At 38.6% G+C, this 16,249-nt stretch overlaps 1 protein-coding gene across 2 annotated transcripts in view; it reads left to right on the top strand.

Annotated features, from left to right (window-relative positions):
* Window positions 1-972: 972 nt before the first annotated feature.
* The window catches only part of CUL4B (cullin 4B), a 33,250-nt gene continuing 17,973 nt past the window's right edge, over window positions 973-16,249 (top strand). Inside the window, exons 1-6 of one of the 2 annotated variants that reach the window (XM_057538564.1) lie at window positions 973-1,109; window positions 1,849-2,397; window positions 4,548-4,663; window positions 13,703-13,806; window positions 14,804-14,873; window positions 15,640-15,713. In XM_057538564.1, the coding sequence (XP_057394547.1) occupies window positions 1,082-1,109; window positions 1,849-2,397; window positions 4,548-4,663; window positions 13,703-13,806; window positions 14,804-14,873; window positions 15,640-15,713 (941 nt within the window). In that variant the 5' untranslated portion in view covers window positions 973-1,081. The remainder of the gene's footprint in view (window positions 1,110-1,848; window positions 2,398-4,547; window positions 4,664-13,702; window positions 13,807-14,803; window positions 14,874-15,639; window positions 15,714-16,249) is intronic. The other variant, XM_057538563.1, reaches the window with a different exon arrangement.

Raw genomic sequence — 16,249 nt, 5'->3', positions numbered from 1 at the left:
AAAATTTGCGCTCATGTACTATATTGGTAGAAAAGATTGACTTTTGCCAATATTGTTCTCCTAAAATGTCTTGAGACGAAACGTATGAACCAGGATTTTGTAAAAGAAGTGGCTTTGTTTAGTCTGTAAATTACTGGGTTAATGACTGATGGGGGTTGGGGTTGGTCCTGGGAATTGTGTTAGGGAGAAGTGTTAGTTACCTTCCCGTTTCTTGGCCTTAGAATGCATCCCTAACTAGGGCTTCCCTGGTGGTACAGTGGTTAAGAATCCGCCTGCTAATGCTAGGGGACAGTAGTTCTTAGCCCTGGTCTGGGAAGATCCCACATGCCATGGACCCACTAAGCCCGTGAGCCACAACTACTGAAGCCCGCGTCCCCTAGAGCCCGTGCTCCGCAACAAGAGAAGCCACCGTCAATTAAGACCCAACGCAGCCAAGAAATAAATAAATAATTTTTTTAAAAAAAAGAATGTATCCTTAACTCTAGCCAGCCATCTTAGAAAATGCTCCTGGTAGGAAGGTAAAAGGATTTGCAACTACATCACTGAGACAAGTATCAAAACACTCAGTATTGGGTCAGCTGTGTCCTTGACATAAAAGAAACAATTTATAGCTCAAACAAATGAAAAACTCATTTTTCTTTCTATATAAGCTCTTTTTCTTTTCCTTTCCTATCTTAACATCATGACATTCCTCCCTAGCATTAGGCATAATGGCATGATTATGTTTTCCTCCATTTCGGGTTATTCCTCTCGCCTTGCAACCCCTCCTTATTCCTTTATCGCTTTCAAAGTTTCCATTCTCCGTTCCCTTACTTTTACTCCCTCCCTCTTTTTTCCCAGCTAGCTCACCCCGCCCCTCACCGTCACCACCTTCCCTCCCCTTCAGGCTCCTTCCCGCTCCTTCTCCCGCCACCACCCCTCCCTGCCCGCCTCGCGTTCGGGAAGCTCCAATCAGGAGCTCCGAAGGTGTCTCGAAGGCCCGCCCCCTCCTCCCTTTCCACTTCTCTGCCCCCCCTTCTCCCTCCCCCACCCCACCCCCACTCAAGTCCTGCGGACCTGGGGGCTTCGGGATCTGGGCGCTATGAAAAGTGTCTGCTCAGTCACTTCCGGTAAGGGCGTTGCGGCGCGAAGCTTCCCGCGGGACCGTTTAGGAGGGGGTGGAAGTAACCGGTGGGCCGGGGGCGGAGAGTGCTGCCTGGGAAGGGGAGCGGGAGAGGGAGGGGGAGGGAGAGCGAGCGCGAGCGTCTCGGGCGCCTCAGCGGCCCCTTTCCCGCCGCCTCCCCACAAGCCAGCTCCCCCGCCCCCCGGCCGCCTGCAGTGCTGCTCTCCACCCCCCACTCTCGCGGACTAACACCGCCCCTCCCTCGCCGCCGCGTGACCGGAAGTGGCGCCATCTTTAGCTTCTTGTGCTATTGACAATAACAAGCTCCGGTTCTCTCCCCCTCCCCCCTCCCCCCAACCACGGCATCTCCCCTCCCAGAGAGAGGGAGAAAAGGAGGAGGAGCTGCAGCCTCACAGACTTACTGAGTCGCTCCTGCAGAAAGGGGGGAGAGAGACCGAAAAGCAGGGGAGGGGGACGGCACGGCCGTTTACCTGTCTGCCTCCTCATTCGCTCTCCCCCCTTGTTCTGCTCACTCCTGGTGTCAGCCTATCCTCCTTCCCAAACCCTCCCATTCCCCCGGTGGAGCCCCCCCTTCACTTTCCTTCTCGTCCTCTGTGTTTCTCCTCTCTTTCTTCCCTTCCCCCTCTAGCATTGCCACCTTCTCTCCTACACGCACTCAGGCATATAAACGTAGGTTTTTGATGCTCGTCTGCCTGTTGACCCCGCTATTTTCATGTTTCCAACAGGTTTTTCTTCCCCCAATCCCTCAGCTGCTGCTGCTGCTGCTCAGGAGGTCAGATCTGCCACTGATGGTAATACCAGCACCACTCCGCCCACCTCTGCCAAGAAGAGAAAGTTAAACAGCAGCAGCAGCAGTAGCGGCAGTAACAGTAGTAACGAGAGAGAAGACTTTGATTCCACCTCTCCCTCCTCTTCCACTCCTTTACAACCCAGGGATTCGGCATCCCCTTCAACCTCGTCCTTCTCCTGCCTGGGGGTTTCAGTGGCTGCTCCCAGCCACGTACCGATACAGAAGAAGCTGCGTTTTGAAGACACCCTGGAGTTTGTAGGGTTTGATGCGAAGATGGCTGAGGAATCCTCCTCCTCCTCCTCCTCATCTTCACCAACTGCTGCAACATCTCAGCAGCAGCAACTTAAAAATAAGAGTATATTAATCTCTTCTGTGGCTTCGGTGCATCACGCAAACGGCCTAGCCAAATCTTCTACCACCGTCTCTAGCTTTGCTAACAGCAAGCCTGGCTCTGCTAAGAAGTTAGTGATCAAGAACTTTAAAGGTAACCAAGGCCAAAATCCATAATCATCTAAGGATTTGACACTTGAGTGGTCACGTGCTCTATTTATGTTAATGTATTAAACAGTATAGAGGTGGCCTAATGTTTTATGCATAATCAGTGAGGTGGAGGGAGGTCCTTTTTGGGTGGAGGGTTCATTTTCCGGGGGTGGTTAGTATCCTTGTGCTGAAGCAGACACCAGGTGTTTCTGTGCAGTATTTTGAGGTCTGTCTCAGCCTATAGTATCTAATCTGTTATTCCTTATAACATTGACAATCGATATGATTGATCCGGATTTTACAGGTGAGAAATTTGTATTCTAAAAAGGTTTATTTATTTCAGGTGCATAGTGAACCTTGGCACTGTTGGGATTTTTATTTTTATCCTTCAGTAGGCCACGTTATCTAGTCCCTAGAAATGCAGGTAGGACTAGTGATTTTTTTCATGTTCAAAGAAGATTTATAATGTTGAATACTACACTCTTGAAACTCATTGTGGAAGCAATAGTTGGAGAAAAGTATTTATGATCTCTGCATTTCTTTCCAAAGGTAGGGTTTGGAAGTGAAAATACTGTGTATACACAGTAGTAACTCTGTGTACCACTAGTCTAAAGATAGGAACAATTACTACATCTTTTTTTTTTTAATCACTGAAATGGGTCTTAAAGTACTGACCTGCGGCTTTTAGGAAAATTTGTTCATTTCAAGTTTTTGAGATACGTGCTTGAGAGTATTGTGAATGCATTGATGCAAATGTAAAATCAACAATTTTTAAAAATGTAATTGAGCGGAATTACTTTTTAATCTCTTGAGTGTGTTTCTGTTTCTCTGACTTTTTCGACACCCTTAACTGGCAAGTAGTGGATGCTAAAATGTTTATTAAATGGGCAAGTAAAATGAATGAACTAAAGTAATATTTACCAGATCAGTGCCTTGTGGCTAAATATTAGTATTGAGAAAATTAGATTCTCCATGCTTGTATTTTCAACATTAGTGTGGAAATCAGTAATATGCTCTATTTTGTCTTAAGTAGAGCATAGTGTTGTTTATTTTTAACCTTTTCTTTTTTCTATCACTCCTCTCCCACCTCCAGGCTCTCAAGTGTTGTAATCTTTCTGATTTAATAGTAGACCTTTCTGAAGTAAATATGAATTGTAATTGACTAATTTGTTCACTGTTTTATTTAAAATATATCAATTTAATAGCCAAGGATTTTTAAAGAGATGAGCTATGACCCTAATTGCATTTGTATACTGGTTTCAGAGATTTGGTTTGGGTTTTTTTCTCCCCCTCCCAAAATAAAAACACATTATTAAGGTATCTGGATGTTTTAATAAAAAATATACTCATTGCTGGTCAATAAAGTTTAAATTAAAGCCTGGATTAAAATGTTCCTTTCCATTCTGAAAGTGCTACATAGGTTCTGGAGTTGTTTGGATGTTTTAATTTTTTTATATTTCACTCTGCTCATAAATGCAGTTTAAATTAAAACATGAATTAAGATGTTTCTCTCCATTTCTGTAGATGCTACATAAATAAGGGGGTCAAACAGACCTGAGTTAGAATCCCAGTTTTACCATTGACTAGCCATGGTGACCTTGGGCAAGCCTTACTAAATGAGTCTTCCAGCCTCAGTTGCAAAATAGGGATAATAATACTTTCCTTAGGACATTATTAGGAAAATTAAGATGTTTATAAAGTACCTTGTACATAGTAGGCACTCAGTATTTTAAATTTCAGGTACAAAATTCATGTTGACTTTGGTTTACACATGATGGGATAGGATCAGGATTGTTATTTTTTTGTCATTCTTGAATTTTTATTTTTTGAAGCAATTCAGTCAATAGCAGAAAAAAACCCTCACCTTCAGTTTTAATAGGTGAGTCAAAATGACTTACACAGTATTCTGGCATTTCAAATTTTATACTTTATACTAAGTCTAAATATAATGGTTACTTTAATAGTTAGATATAATTCTTACAACAATTTACCCTTAAAGAGCAGTAATACTAGTATTTTATGGATCTTTTCATTAATAGTAATACATATTATTAATAGTAATACATATTATTCTGTATAGTAATTATTCTGTAATAGTAATACATATTATTCCTACATATTATTCTGATTATCAACCTTTTACATATCATCTAGATAAGCCTAAATTACCAGAAAACTACACAGATGAAACATGGCAGAAACTGAAAGAAGCAGTGGAAGCTATCCAGAATAGTACTTCGATTAAGTACAATTTAGAAGAACTCTATCAGGTATGTATTAACTTGGATTGCCAGATTTGGTTAGCGTAAATTGAGGTGCAATGTATATGGATTTTACTTTCTGAAATGGGCGCTTATGTAGATTTTTGGTTCCCTTCTAATTACAATTTCTTGATTAATGTATGCACTCTGTTTTATAATCAGACCATATATTCTGACATAAACTATGGGTACAGTCTTATTGGTATAAATTGGGCTTATCTTGGACCCTTCTAATTAGGATTTACAGTTAGGAGTACCTTGCTGTAATAAGTTTGACCTATAATAGAATCCTATAGCCTGGATCCCAAAGATGATTTCTGGTGACATGTCATTCTGTTGTGATACTTCTTGCTAAGTGATGTTACCTATATAGGAAAGCCCTCAAGAAATGCAGATATTCTCCATATACTTTATTCTGCGTCTTTGCTGTTAGCATACTTTTGCCATTTCTTTCTCTTGTTCTTTATGTTTGTCTTTTCTCCTGGTGTACAAGACATACCTTAGACCAAAAATGATCAGCAGGTTGTAGTTCAGCAACTTGGTCTGAGGTTCAGGTTTGTTTCTTTTGCTTAACAAATGGATCTGTATTTGAAGTGTTGAACTTAAATATACAATTAAGGGCAATTCCTGATTTAGACTTCTTGCTACCAAGATACTTTGACCTACTGTATTTTTGCCACAACCAATTCAAGAAGTTACTTTCCATTATAGTATCAGCAGTTTCATATTAAAAAAAAAATCCAATGGCTTGAGTTTTTGTATTGATGAGTACTTTGTAAGAAATTATGTTGGTTCAGTTTATCAGAATTCATAGTTTTCATCTATTCATTTTAGTTGTAGAGATAGTATGGTGATGGACAAACAGTGGATTAGGAGTCAAAAGACAAAGGGATCTAGTTTTGGCTCTATTACCCTTGTGGTCTTGGGTAAGGTACTAAACCTCTCAGCTTCTGTTTCCTCCTTTGTAAATGGGGGAAGAACTCCTGCTCTGTCTACCTCACAGTGTTGCTTATAAGACTCAAATAAGATGTTTGTGAAAAACACCTTGAAGCACTATGATAGAAATATAAGTTGATGTTATCACTAGTTAAATTTTTTCATAAGGCACAGTATGACTTTTTCACTTGTAATATGTCAATTGAGATCACCAGTTTCTGTTGCTGTTTAAATATAATGCGTCAATGCATGCCAAACACTCAGAACGGTGCCAAATACATAGTAATGATGCTGTGTAATATTATAAGCATTATAATGCTATGTAAGTGTCAGGTAGTAGTCAGTAGTAGTTCTAAGGTATTAAGGGTAAGCCCACCTCATTTGGCTATGTTGGTATATTACACATGTGGCTCCTGAGTTGTACAGTAATAAAAGAATTACAGTTGGAAAGGCCTTAAGCAATTATGTGGTCCAGTATCTTTTCTTCATATAGTGTTATGTGACAGCCTACAAAGTAGGATTATCTCATTTAAGCATTATAGAAACCCTTTGTGAAGTAGTTATCCCTACTCTATTGATGAGGAAATGGAGTCTCAGGGACTCCAAAGTCTAGAGTCGCGTATTGGCAGAGCAGGGGACTTAAACCGAGATGCCCAAGTTTTTAGTCCAGTGCACTTTCACTAATACACCACAGCACTTCACATACCTCTGTAGTGCAGTGTTTGAAGCAAATAGTCTTACTTTAGGAAAAAAAACTCTGTCATCAAAGAAGGTAATTTTTTGGGGCTTCCCTGATGGCGCAGTGGTTGAGAATCCACCTGCCAGTGCAGGGGACACGGGTTTTTTTTTTTTTTTTTAAAAGACAGTTGGGTCTTCTTACTTTTTTAAAAAAATTAATTAATTTATTTATTTATTTTTGGCTGTGTTGGGTCTTCGTTTCTGTGCGAGGGCTTTCTCTAGTTGTGGCAAGCGGGGGCCACTCTTCATCATGGTGTGTGGGCCTCTCTCTGTCGCGGCCTCTCTTGTTGCAGAGCACAGGCTCCAGACGCACAGGCTCAGTAGTTGTGGCTCACGGGCCCAGTTGCTCTGCGGCATGTGGGATCTTCCCAGACCAGGGCTCGAACCCATGTCCCCTGCATTGGCAGGCAGATTCTCAACCACTGCGCCACCAGGGAAGCCCAGGGGACACGGGTTTGAGCCCTGGTCCAGGAAGATACCACATGCCGCGGAGCAGCTAAGCCCATGCGCCACAACTACTGAGCCTGCGCTCTACATCCCACGAGCCACAACTACTGAGACCCCGTGCCACAACTACTGAAGCCCGCATGCCTGGATCCCATGCTCCACTACGGGAGAGGCCACAGCAATGAGAGGCCCGCGTACCGCAGCGAAGAGTAGCCCCCCGCTCGCTGCAACTAGGAAGAAGCCCGCATGCAGCAATGAATACCCAACGCAGCCAAAAATAAATAAATAAATAAATTAATTAATTTAAAAAAAGGTAATTTTTTTGCATTTGTGCACGTATGTGGTGTTTCTTTGGATATGCTGGCGCACAGCGTCTTTAATTTCAGTAATGTGTTACTTTACATATTTCATATTTATGACATTTTAAAAAATTTTTATTTACTTACTTGTTTATTTGGTTGCTCCAGGTCTTAGTTGCGGCAGGCAAGCTCCTTAGTTGTGGCTCACGAGCTCTTTAGTTGTGGCATGCGTGTGGGATCTAGTTCTCTGACCAGGGATCGAACCTGGGTCCCCTGCATTGGGAGCTCAGAGTCTTAACTGCTGCGCCAACAGGGAAGTCCCCATATTTATAACATATTGATTGTAGTTGCTAATGAACCCTATTTACTTTACCTTGAATATTTTTCTAGAGCTTTTGGGTTAAAAAAAAATACTTTTCCTGATAAATTGATTCTGTTAAATCCCTTTGTGTTTCAAGAGCTCACAGCTCACATTTTTTGTGTTTTTCCTTTCTTGTACTTCAGAATTTTTACCTGCTGTTGTTCAGTTGCCTTTCTTTAGCCTAAAGTCAGTGTTACAACTTTTCACTCTTTGCATTTTTCATAGTACTTTACTACTTCTGTGATAATAAATTCAAAAGCATTTGTTTCTAGCTCTTTTGCTGTTTTTGACCTTAATTTTATAAATGCTCCTTGGGATTGTTCTCAGAAAGATTATTTTGAGGTGTTCAAGTTCAAAAAAGAGGATAAAAGGATAAAGGGAGTAAAATTATTTCATACCATCTGGATTTCAGGTGCTTGTTTGATTTTTAACAGGTTGAAATGTAATTTAAAAGTACTCTTCTAAAATTGAAACAATATAGAAGTATGTAGTGTACCAAACAAAAGTTCTCCAAACTCCTCATCACCCCCCCATCCCCCCCACCCCTGTCCCTGAAGTAAACACTTAACTTGGCATATGTCTATGCAGAACTTTTTTCTATGAATGAAAAACCATTTTGCTTTAAGGCTTAAGCATGGAAGTCTTCCCTAGTGTGGATTGCATATACTACCTCATAAGTTTTTTTTTTTAAACATCTTTATTGAAGTATAATTGCCTTACGATGGTGTGTTAGCTTCTGCTTTATAACAAAGTGAATCAGTTATACATACACAATATGTTCCCATTTCTCTTCCCTCTTGCATCTCCCTCCCTCCCACCCTCCCCATTCCACCCCTCTAGGTGGTCACAAAGCACCGAGCTGATCTCCCTGTGCTATGCGGCTGCTTCCCACTAGTTATCTATTTTACATTTGGTAGTGTATATATGTCCATTTCTAGAAAAGAACATGCTGTTCTGAGTATATTTGCGATAAGTAAACGTTGTCTTTCAAAAGTGATTTAAAGTGTGACTTGTACCTGAGTTTAAAAATTATCTTTCCTCCACAACCTTGAAATCCTGTTAAGAGTGAGGCAGTGGTTCATGTTGTTTTGGTTTGGGTTTTTTTGTTTGTTTGTTTGCTTGTTTGTTTTTGATTGACTACAGATAGGGGTATGGTAAATGCACTGACTTTTGAGTTGATCAGCCTGCCTTAGATTTGAGATCTGCCACTCATGATAACTTTGGGTGAGTTACTTCTCTAATCCTTGGTTTCCTCATTTGCAAAATGGGGAGACTACCTATATGGCAGGGTTGTTCAGTTGTAAATAAAATACTGCAAAAACGTACTTACTACACTGCCTGCTGTATGTCCGTGTCATCAGTGATGCTGATGATGATGATAAGTAGTATTTGAGTCTTTAAAAAAGGTATCTTTAAGATTATGTTTTATTATACAGCTCTAAAGCCACACATGTTTTTAAATTCTAAATCCACACTGGGCCAGAACAGCTGGCTGATAAATAGATTACATCCCAAATATGCATCAGAAAACATCATTAGCCAAATTGAAAAAATAATAGAAAAAGAGAACTCTCTAGGAACAGTGTCCCTTCACACTGCTCAAGAATGTGTCTTGTTTTTATATGTGGTATCTTAATAGTTGGAATCTTGGTTTTGGCGTGTGACTTTTTTACTAAGTGATATTTTAAGTAATGGGATTATTTTCCTCATGTTCTCAGCCTTGTGTGAATAGCTGTGTAGTGTTTTTAAATCAGCTACCTTTTTTGGAGCTGGCTGGTTTCTGTATGAAAGTGTTACATGTATTCTTAGTATAAATTTTTAGCTATTATCTTTGAAGGTAAGCTTAGTCCATACTTCAATTCCGATGAAAATAATTTCATCATTAATAATGAGAACTCTTGTTTGGTTAGCTTTTTGTGAAATAAATCTTAAATAACAGAGCCTTTCAATTAATGATTCATTCATCAAGTACATGACCGCAAGACTGGAAGCAAATAGTGCATCCATCTGAGTATAGGTTATTTTCCATTGTAAAATCGGGTTTCTTAAGCAGTCAGTGGAGAGCGGGTAGTAGATTCTTAGCAGAGGTGACAAGCTATTATATTCTATGTTGATGACTAGGTATTGTGTTCTGTAAGTTTAACCTTTGATGTGTTTAAGCTTAGTCTGTCACGTTACTATTACTCCTCTTTTTACTGAATTGTTAATACTATCCCTGCTATTTATCCCAACTACAAATTCTTAGTCCTTGATAATTTGTCTTATTTAAGCTCTTTTTACTAGATGTAAAAAGAGAAATAATTTAGGTTTCATTGTTTGGCTTCCTTTCTGCAAATTCTTAGTTTTTGATATATTTTGATTATCTTATTTTAGGCATTTTTACTAGATGTAAAAAGACATAATTTTGAGTTTTATTGTTGTATCAGTTGTTGAAAAGTTTTGTGGTATGCTTTTCTTTCTCTCTTTAAACATTATGGTTTGAAAAATAAGCCCCAACCTGTTAGGCCAGTGACCAGAGTTAAGCACCCTGGTGGGAATTTAATATCTTTCTTAAGTGTCTGTTGTTGCTAAATCAGAAAATTTTCCAGATTTCCTCCCTTACCATTTATTTTCGCATTCTTTGTATTTTTTATCCTAATTTTAATCCTCTTCATTTTTTTATTCTAGTCTTCTTACCCTCATTTCCACTCTTTTCCTCATCCCAAATGCAAGCTTATGTGCCTTTGCTGTTTCTAAATCTTATATTCTGCAAATTTCAGGAACTATAGTTTTGCATTTCATTTGCTACACGTTTATATTTTCTTAGGAGTTCTTTTTTTTCTTCAGACAAACGTGTTTGATGCAGTGTATGAATTTTGGAGGGAGGGGGCTGGGATTTGGAGGAATAAAAGTTAAAACCTTATTAGAATGTTTTTATCTTATATCCGACTACCTGCAAAAAGGATTTAAGGCAGCATATTTAACCAGTAGTGATTGGGAGCTTAAGTAAAAAGATAGTTTTATTTAAGAGACTTCTAGAATTATCCAGAATGTTTAATGCAAATAGTTATCTGTGAAACAAGGTTATGTTAGTAATAATTATACCAGATCAAACTTCCAGGGATTTCCAGAGTGTTTAGTGAAATGTAAAATGATACATTTCTAAAAGTGCTTTTCAAAGATCTGGAATAAAATAGAGTTTACCTCAAGCTCCTCAGTAGTGATTTAACACTTATTCATGTTTCTATCCCAGCACCTAACAGGACAGAGTACTTAGTAAACACCCCATTCTTGTTGAATCAGTGACTGCGTGACTGCTTACTGTGTGCACAGCTGGACAAATGCCATGGGCATATAGAGATCACTTAGTCCTTGCCCCTAAGGCACTTATATTCTAGTAGGCTCATGAAATTAGTAGTTTGTGACCAGCATTTTTTAAAAAAGGTAAAATAGAAAATATCGGAGTACATCACACATAGTAATGGTAAGTACAGTTTCATGAAGATTTTGTTTCAATTACATAAATTTTATGTATAATGGATTGTGACATAAAATGTATTTCTTACTGTGGCTTGTCAAAAACTTTTGGAAGCCACTGTTTTAGGCACACATGATTGCTCCAAACAAACCTTGCTTGAAAGTGAGCAAAGCAGAGTATTTAGATCACGGGGTGTATGGAAGATTATAGACAGACATGAGAGTAAAATAATGGTAATATTGAGCCTTGAATGCCATGCTAAAAAGTATGGTGGTGGGGAAGATAGGGTTTTATTGGGGGAGGCAAGTACTGAAGTTTTTTGAATAGTTAGTATATTCATCTGGTTCAAAGCCCCAAAAGTATTACAGAGCATGTAGTAAAAAGTTTCACTTCCACTCCATCCTCCAACCCTGCTCCCCCAGCTAATTCCCCTCTCGACAAACATAATTGGGGGTATCATTCCAGAAATGGTTCATGTGTGTAAAAACAACTGTGTGGAGGTTTTTTAAATTAATTTTCTTTTTTTTTTTTTTTACATAAATGATAGTAGACCATGCACCACACCATTCAGTCCTTTGTATTTTTTTATACCACTTATGGGATTTCTCCATAATGGTACCTGAAGAGCTTGATGGAAAAGTTCTTAAGGAATGGAAATTACTAAATCTGGTCTATATGTTAAGCAGTCAAGGCTAAATTAGAGAAGCAGGATGTTCTCTTCCATCTTGACCTTCAAAACTCACCTTAGATCCTCCTGCCTTTTCCTTTCCTTCTGTTGTTGCTTCTCATATCTTAAACCACTCTCCAACTAAACACAGGTGAAGCTGTATGCATATGAAGACCAGCTTAATTCTCTTTTTTCTCACTATTCCCATAAGTTCTTTATCTATTTCCCCCTGGGTCTTTGGGACTCCACCTCTTTACTTGTGCTCAGGAAGCCTTTCCTGACTTACCTCTGCCCTAAAGATTGGGTTAGGGACCTCACCTCTATCTTATCTCCATCATAGCACCCAACACAGTGTATTGTAATTATATGTTTTCTGACCAGTTTTCTCCTTACGCTGTAAGCCCCTTCTGTTTGCAGGACACATTGCTAGTTATAGGTACCTTAGTTCTTTGAATATTTACTATATTCACCTGGTTCAAAGCCCAAAAAGTATTAAAGAACATATAGGTACATGAGCACATGGTCTCTTTCTGTCATTAAAGAGAGTTGGGGGACAGGTTATACACATTAAGAGATACAGTATTGACTCAGGGACAAGTCAGTGTCGTATGATTGGTGATAGTGCCAAATGAGTCACTGGTAGCCAAGGCAATTAAGGAAAGCTTATTGGAAGAAGTGGAACCTAGCTGGGTAGTAAGGGAATATGGTATCTTGTGTAAGAAGATAAATAGATGTGATGAGAACTAATATATGGAAGAAAGAGTAACACAGCAGAAGAGAATGGTGAAGGAGGACTCGGAAAAGTACTGCAGGTGGGAAATGTAGAGAAGGTGAAATACAAAGAATCTAAGCAGGAAAACGAGAGATGCTGAGAAAATTAGTCACTCAAAAAGAACACCAAGATAGAATGAGAAGACTACTAAAGGAGGAAGGGAGAGAGTCCATAGAGGACTAAAGTGAACCAGTCAGGCACATGAAATAAACATAAACACACCCTTAGGCATTTGTGGCCTGACCCAAGGCCCCATGGAAAGTGGTGGCCAGCAGAGACTTAGCCTTCTTATTCCTCCTTAGCTGCTATAACTAAGTGGTCTGCTGTTTCCTGGTAAGGTGTAGTGCCTTTCCTCCTTTGGTATAAGTGGTTTCCTTTAGGCTTTCTTTTCATTTGCTAGTTTATTTGCTGGACCTGCATGCTGGGAATATGACTTCCAACTACATATTTATAAAATTCCACTCCAACCAACAGGACTTGGATGGTCCCTTAGAGTCAATTATAATGGAATTTTTGCCTTCTGTTGTGGTGAGAAAAAAATCCTGGTGTTATACTTAAGTCATTACTAGTTGGAATTGTAGATTATATCAGAGTTCATCCAAAGAGTTTTACCATGCCTGTTGTATTAAATTTGAAAGTCTTTTCATGCACATAAGAAGAAACTCACTGAAATCTCAAGTTTGTCCTTTTGGGATCTGAGTATAAAAGACCAATTCAACTATTAGAATGAAGTAAAAATTCAGTATTTCTTTAGTAATTAACGTTTATTCCATTGTGCAAATTTTAAAACCTCTATTTATTTAAATATTCTTAAGCTGCAATGTTGGAGAAAAATCCTTGTGTATAATTATATCATACTCATTATAATACTGCTAGCAATAAATTCTGCATTGCTCTGTTCAGGAAAACCAAAGAAAGTATAAATAAATTTTATTTCAGTGGTGGTTGGACCACCCAACCCATCTAATAAACAATTGGTGAAATTATTTTCAAACTCAAAATGGAATTCTGCTTATGAAAACAATTAACATTTTTAAGAACAAGACAATTTATATGTAGCAGTTGTTACAAATTGGTCTTCACAAGGTGAGAATTTGGCTTGATTCCCTCCATCCTTAACCTGTACTGCCACAATAAATGTATTAATTTGTGTGTGGGGGGGAGTTAGTATAGTACACTGGTTATGAAAAAAGTTCACTACCCATGTTGATATTTTGCTATTTTACCTTGTGTTTTAAATGAACGAATAATCCTTTTTAATAAGCCGACATGGTAGAAATAACAAATAATAGGAATTTGATGTAAATAATCAAGAAATCCCCCCTCCCCGCCCCATTCACTCCATAAGAAAGTATGTGTTTAATTTTGCAGGCTGTGGAAAATCTCTGTTCTTACAAGATTTCTGCAAACTTGTACAAACAGCTGAGACAGATTTGTGAAGATCATATCAAAGCACAAATTCATCAGTTCAGAGAATATCCTTTTAAAAACAAAAAACCTTGTATTTTCATCTATCCCTACCTCTCTGTCCCTCACTTTTAAACCCAGCTTAAAATGGAATGCCTGTGCTTTGTAGATTTATTTTTTGTTCATCTTGCCTCTAGAGTAAGAAGATGCAAAATTTGACTTTTTATCTCTAATTAGGGTCCAAATCTACATTGTACTATTAATGTAAATAAATAAAATGTGTTTATGTCTTTACTCTTTTTGAGGAAAGATAATTGGGAAATAATAAACTGAAAACACAATGCTCAGTTATGGCTAAGACTTGTTTTTTGTTGTTTTGGCCTAGTGGCTTTCAGGATCTTAGTTTCCCGATGGGGGATTGAACCTGTGCCCCCTGCAGTGGAAGTGCAGAGTCTTAACCACTGGACCTCCAGAGAAGTCCCCTAAGACTTGTTTTTTTTTGTTTGTTTGTTTGTTTCATTTTTTTTAAAAGACAGTTTGGTTTTTTTTGTTTGTTTGTTTGCTGCTTTGGGTCTTCGTTGCTGCGTGCAGGCTTTCTCTAGTTGTGGCGAGCGGGGGCTACTCTTCATTGCGGTGCGCGGGCTTCTCATTGCGGTGGCTTCTCTTGTTGCGGAGCATGGACTCTAGGCATGCAGGCTTCAGTAGTTGTGGCTCGCGGGCTCTAGAGCGCAGGCTCAGTAGTTGTGGTGCACGGGCTTAGTTGCTCCACGGCATGTGGGATCTTCCCGGAGCAGGGATCGAACCCGTGTACCCTACATTGGCAGGTGGATTCTTAACCACTATGCCACCAGGGAAGTCCCACTAAGACTTGTTTTTAGAGGTATTTTTTTTTAGTGGGATCTAACATGTTTTTACAGTTTAAGAAGTAGCATTTTGTTTCATAATTAAGTGCTGTTTAGTTTCATTTAGTACGTAGGGCATTCCGTATTTAAGACAAATGTGCTCTTACGTTGCATATATTACTTGTACTAAGCACTTTTAAAATATCCTTAACGTATATCTCATGGATTCATTGGATAGTGTTCTTTTTCTAAAGAAGATCGATAGATGTTGGCAAAACCATTGCAGACAAATGGTAAGATGGAAAAAGCATTACATTTCAGCTAAATATTGTAGTTAAAATAAGTTTCTTCAGATACAGGAATGCTAGTTTTAAAAGCTTTGCAATGGGGGGACTGAAACTAATTTTGGTTGAGTTTTCTATTTTAAAACTGCAAGTTACAGGTAAACCAGTATTTTAGAATGACTTGCACCTTATGATCATTTTTATTTTTGTAACACTTAAGCAAAAAGTATTTATCTCATTAAAAAAGTTACATTTTGCCTGTCAGTTTTGATGGCTATCCCACTCGCTATTTGGTTACTTGTGAAGGTGCCTGATGGTTCTGCATTTTAGCTTATTCGGATCACAACCTTTTCCTTTTTCCCTAATCTGGTATTATTTTAAACCTTATATTCTGCAAATTAAAAATCTTAAAATCCATCCCACCCACCCAAAATCCCACGTATACAGTTTAAGGCAGTTTCACCCTGAGGACTGTTGCTGAGGAAAAATTGTATGCCCCTTGATTCTGTTTTTATTTTTAGTTGCTTCTCAGATTGCAAAGAAGTCATAGACCATTTTAAGTGTCTTTTTTTTTCTGGAAACTGCAGCAAGAATTAAGGTTTATTAATAGTTTAATAAAAATGGTGTGGGCATATTCTCAGGTAGATGTGTTTATCTGTATGTTTGATCCTAGTAGTCTAGTATATATACAAGTAAACCCTGCAATCTTATTTTATAAAATATTTAAGCTTCACAAAATATAAAAAATTGTTTGATTTCTTTTTTTCATTGGCAGATCATGATCAGGAGCATTTTTTTGTTTCTGGATAGGACTTACGTTCTTCAAAATTCAATGCTACCCTCCATTTGGTAAGGATACCAGAAAAAAATTATGAAAAGATTTGTAACAAATCATAGTCAAATCTTAATTACACTAATAGAGAGTGATACTGTGAATATTCTCCTAAAAACTCATATTTGGCTTCTAGACTTCTGTTTATAGCAGTTTTACCTTGTTAATTATGTTTTGCCTATGCTAATATTGGAGATAGCTAACATTCCCTGGGCATATAATAACTTATGAAGAAGTTTCTTTGTTAGCCAAGGGGACTAAAGTTTGCTCTGGATTGTCTGAGTGTGCATCATTTTGTTGCTGATCAAGAGTTCACTCATTATCTTTTAACATTATTGTGGAAAATTCCATGTATACACAAAAACAGAAGAGTATAATGAGCTCTTCCCCCCACCATGTGCCTAGCATCTACCTACAGCAATTATCAGAGTTTACTGATTTTTGAGTACTGAAGCCAGATGACAAATGAGCAATTAAGCCTTCATTACCAGTACAGTGAAGACCATTTTATAGCTTTGAACTAATTTTGCCTCTTGATTTGACCAAGGAAGAA

This window comes from Balaenoptera acutorostrata, chromosome X (assembly GCF_949987535.1).
Source record: "Balaenoptera acutorostrata chromosome X, mBalAcu1.1, whole genome shotgun sequence".
NCBI classification, from domain to species: domain Eukaryota; kingdom Metazoa; phylum Chordata; class Mammalia; order Artiodactyla; family Balaenopteridae; genus Balaenoptera; species Balaenoptera acutorostrata.
This window is presented reverse-complemented; position numbering and strand designations above follow the sequence as displayed.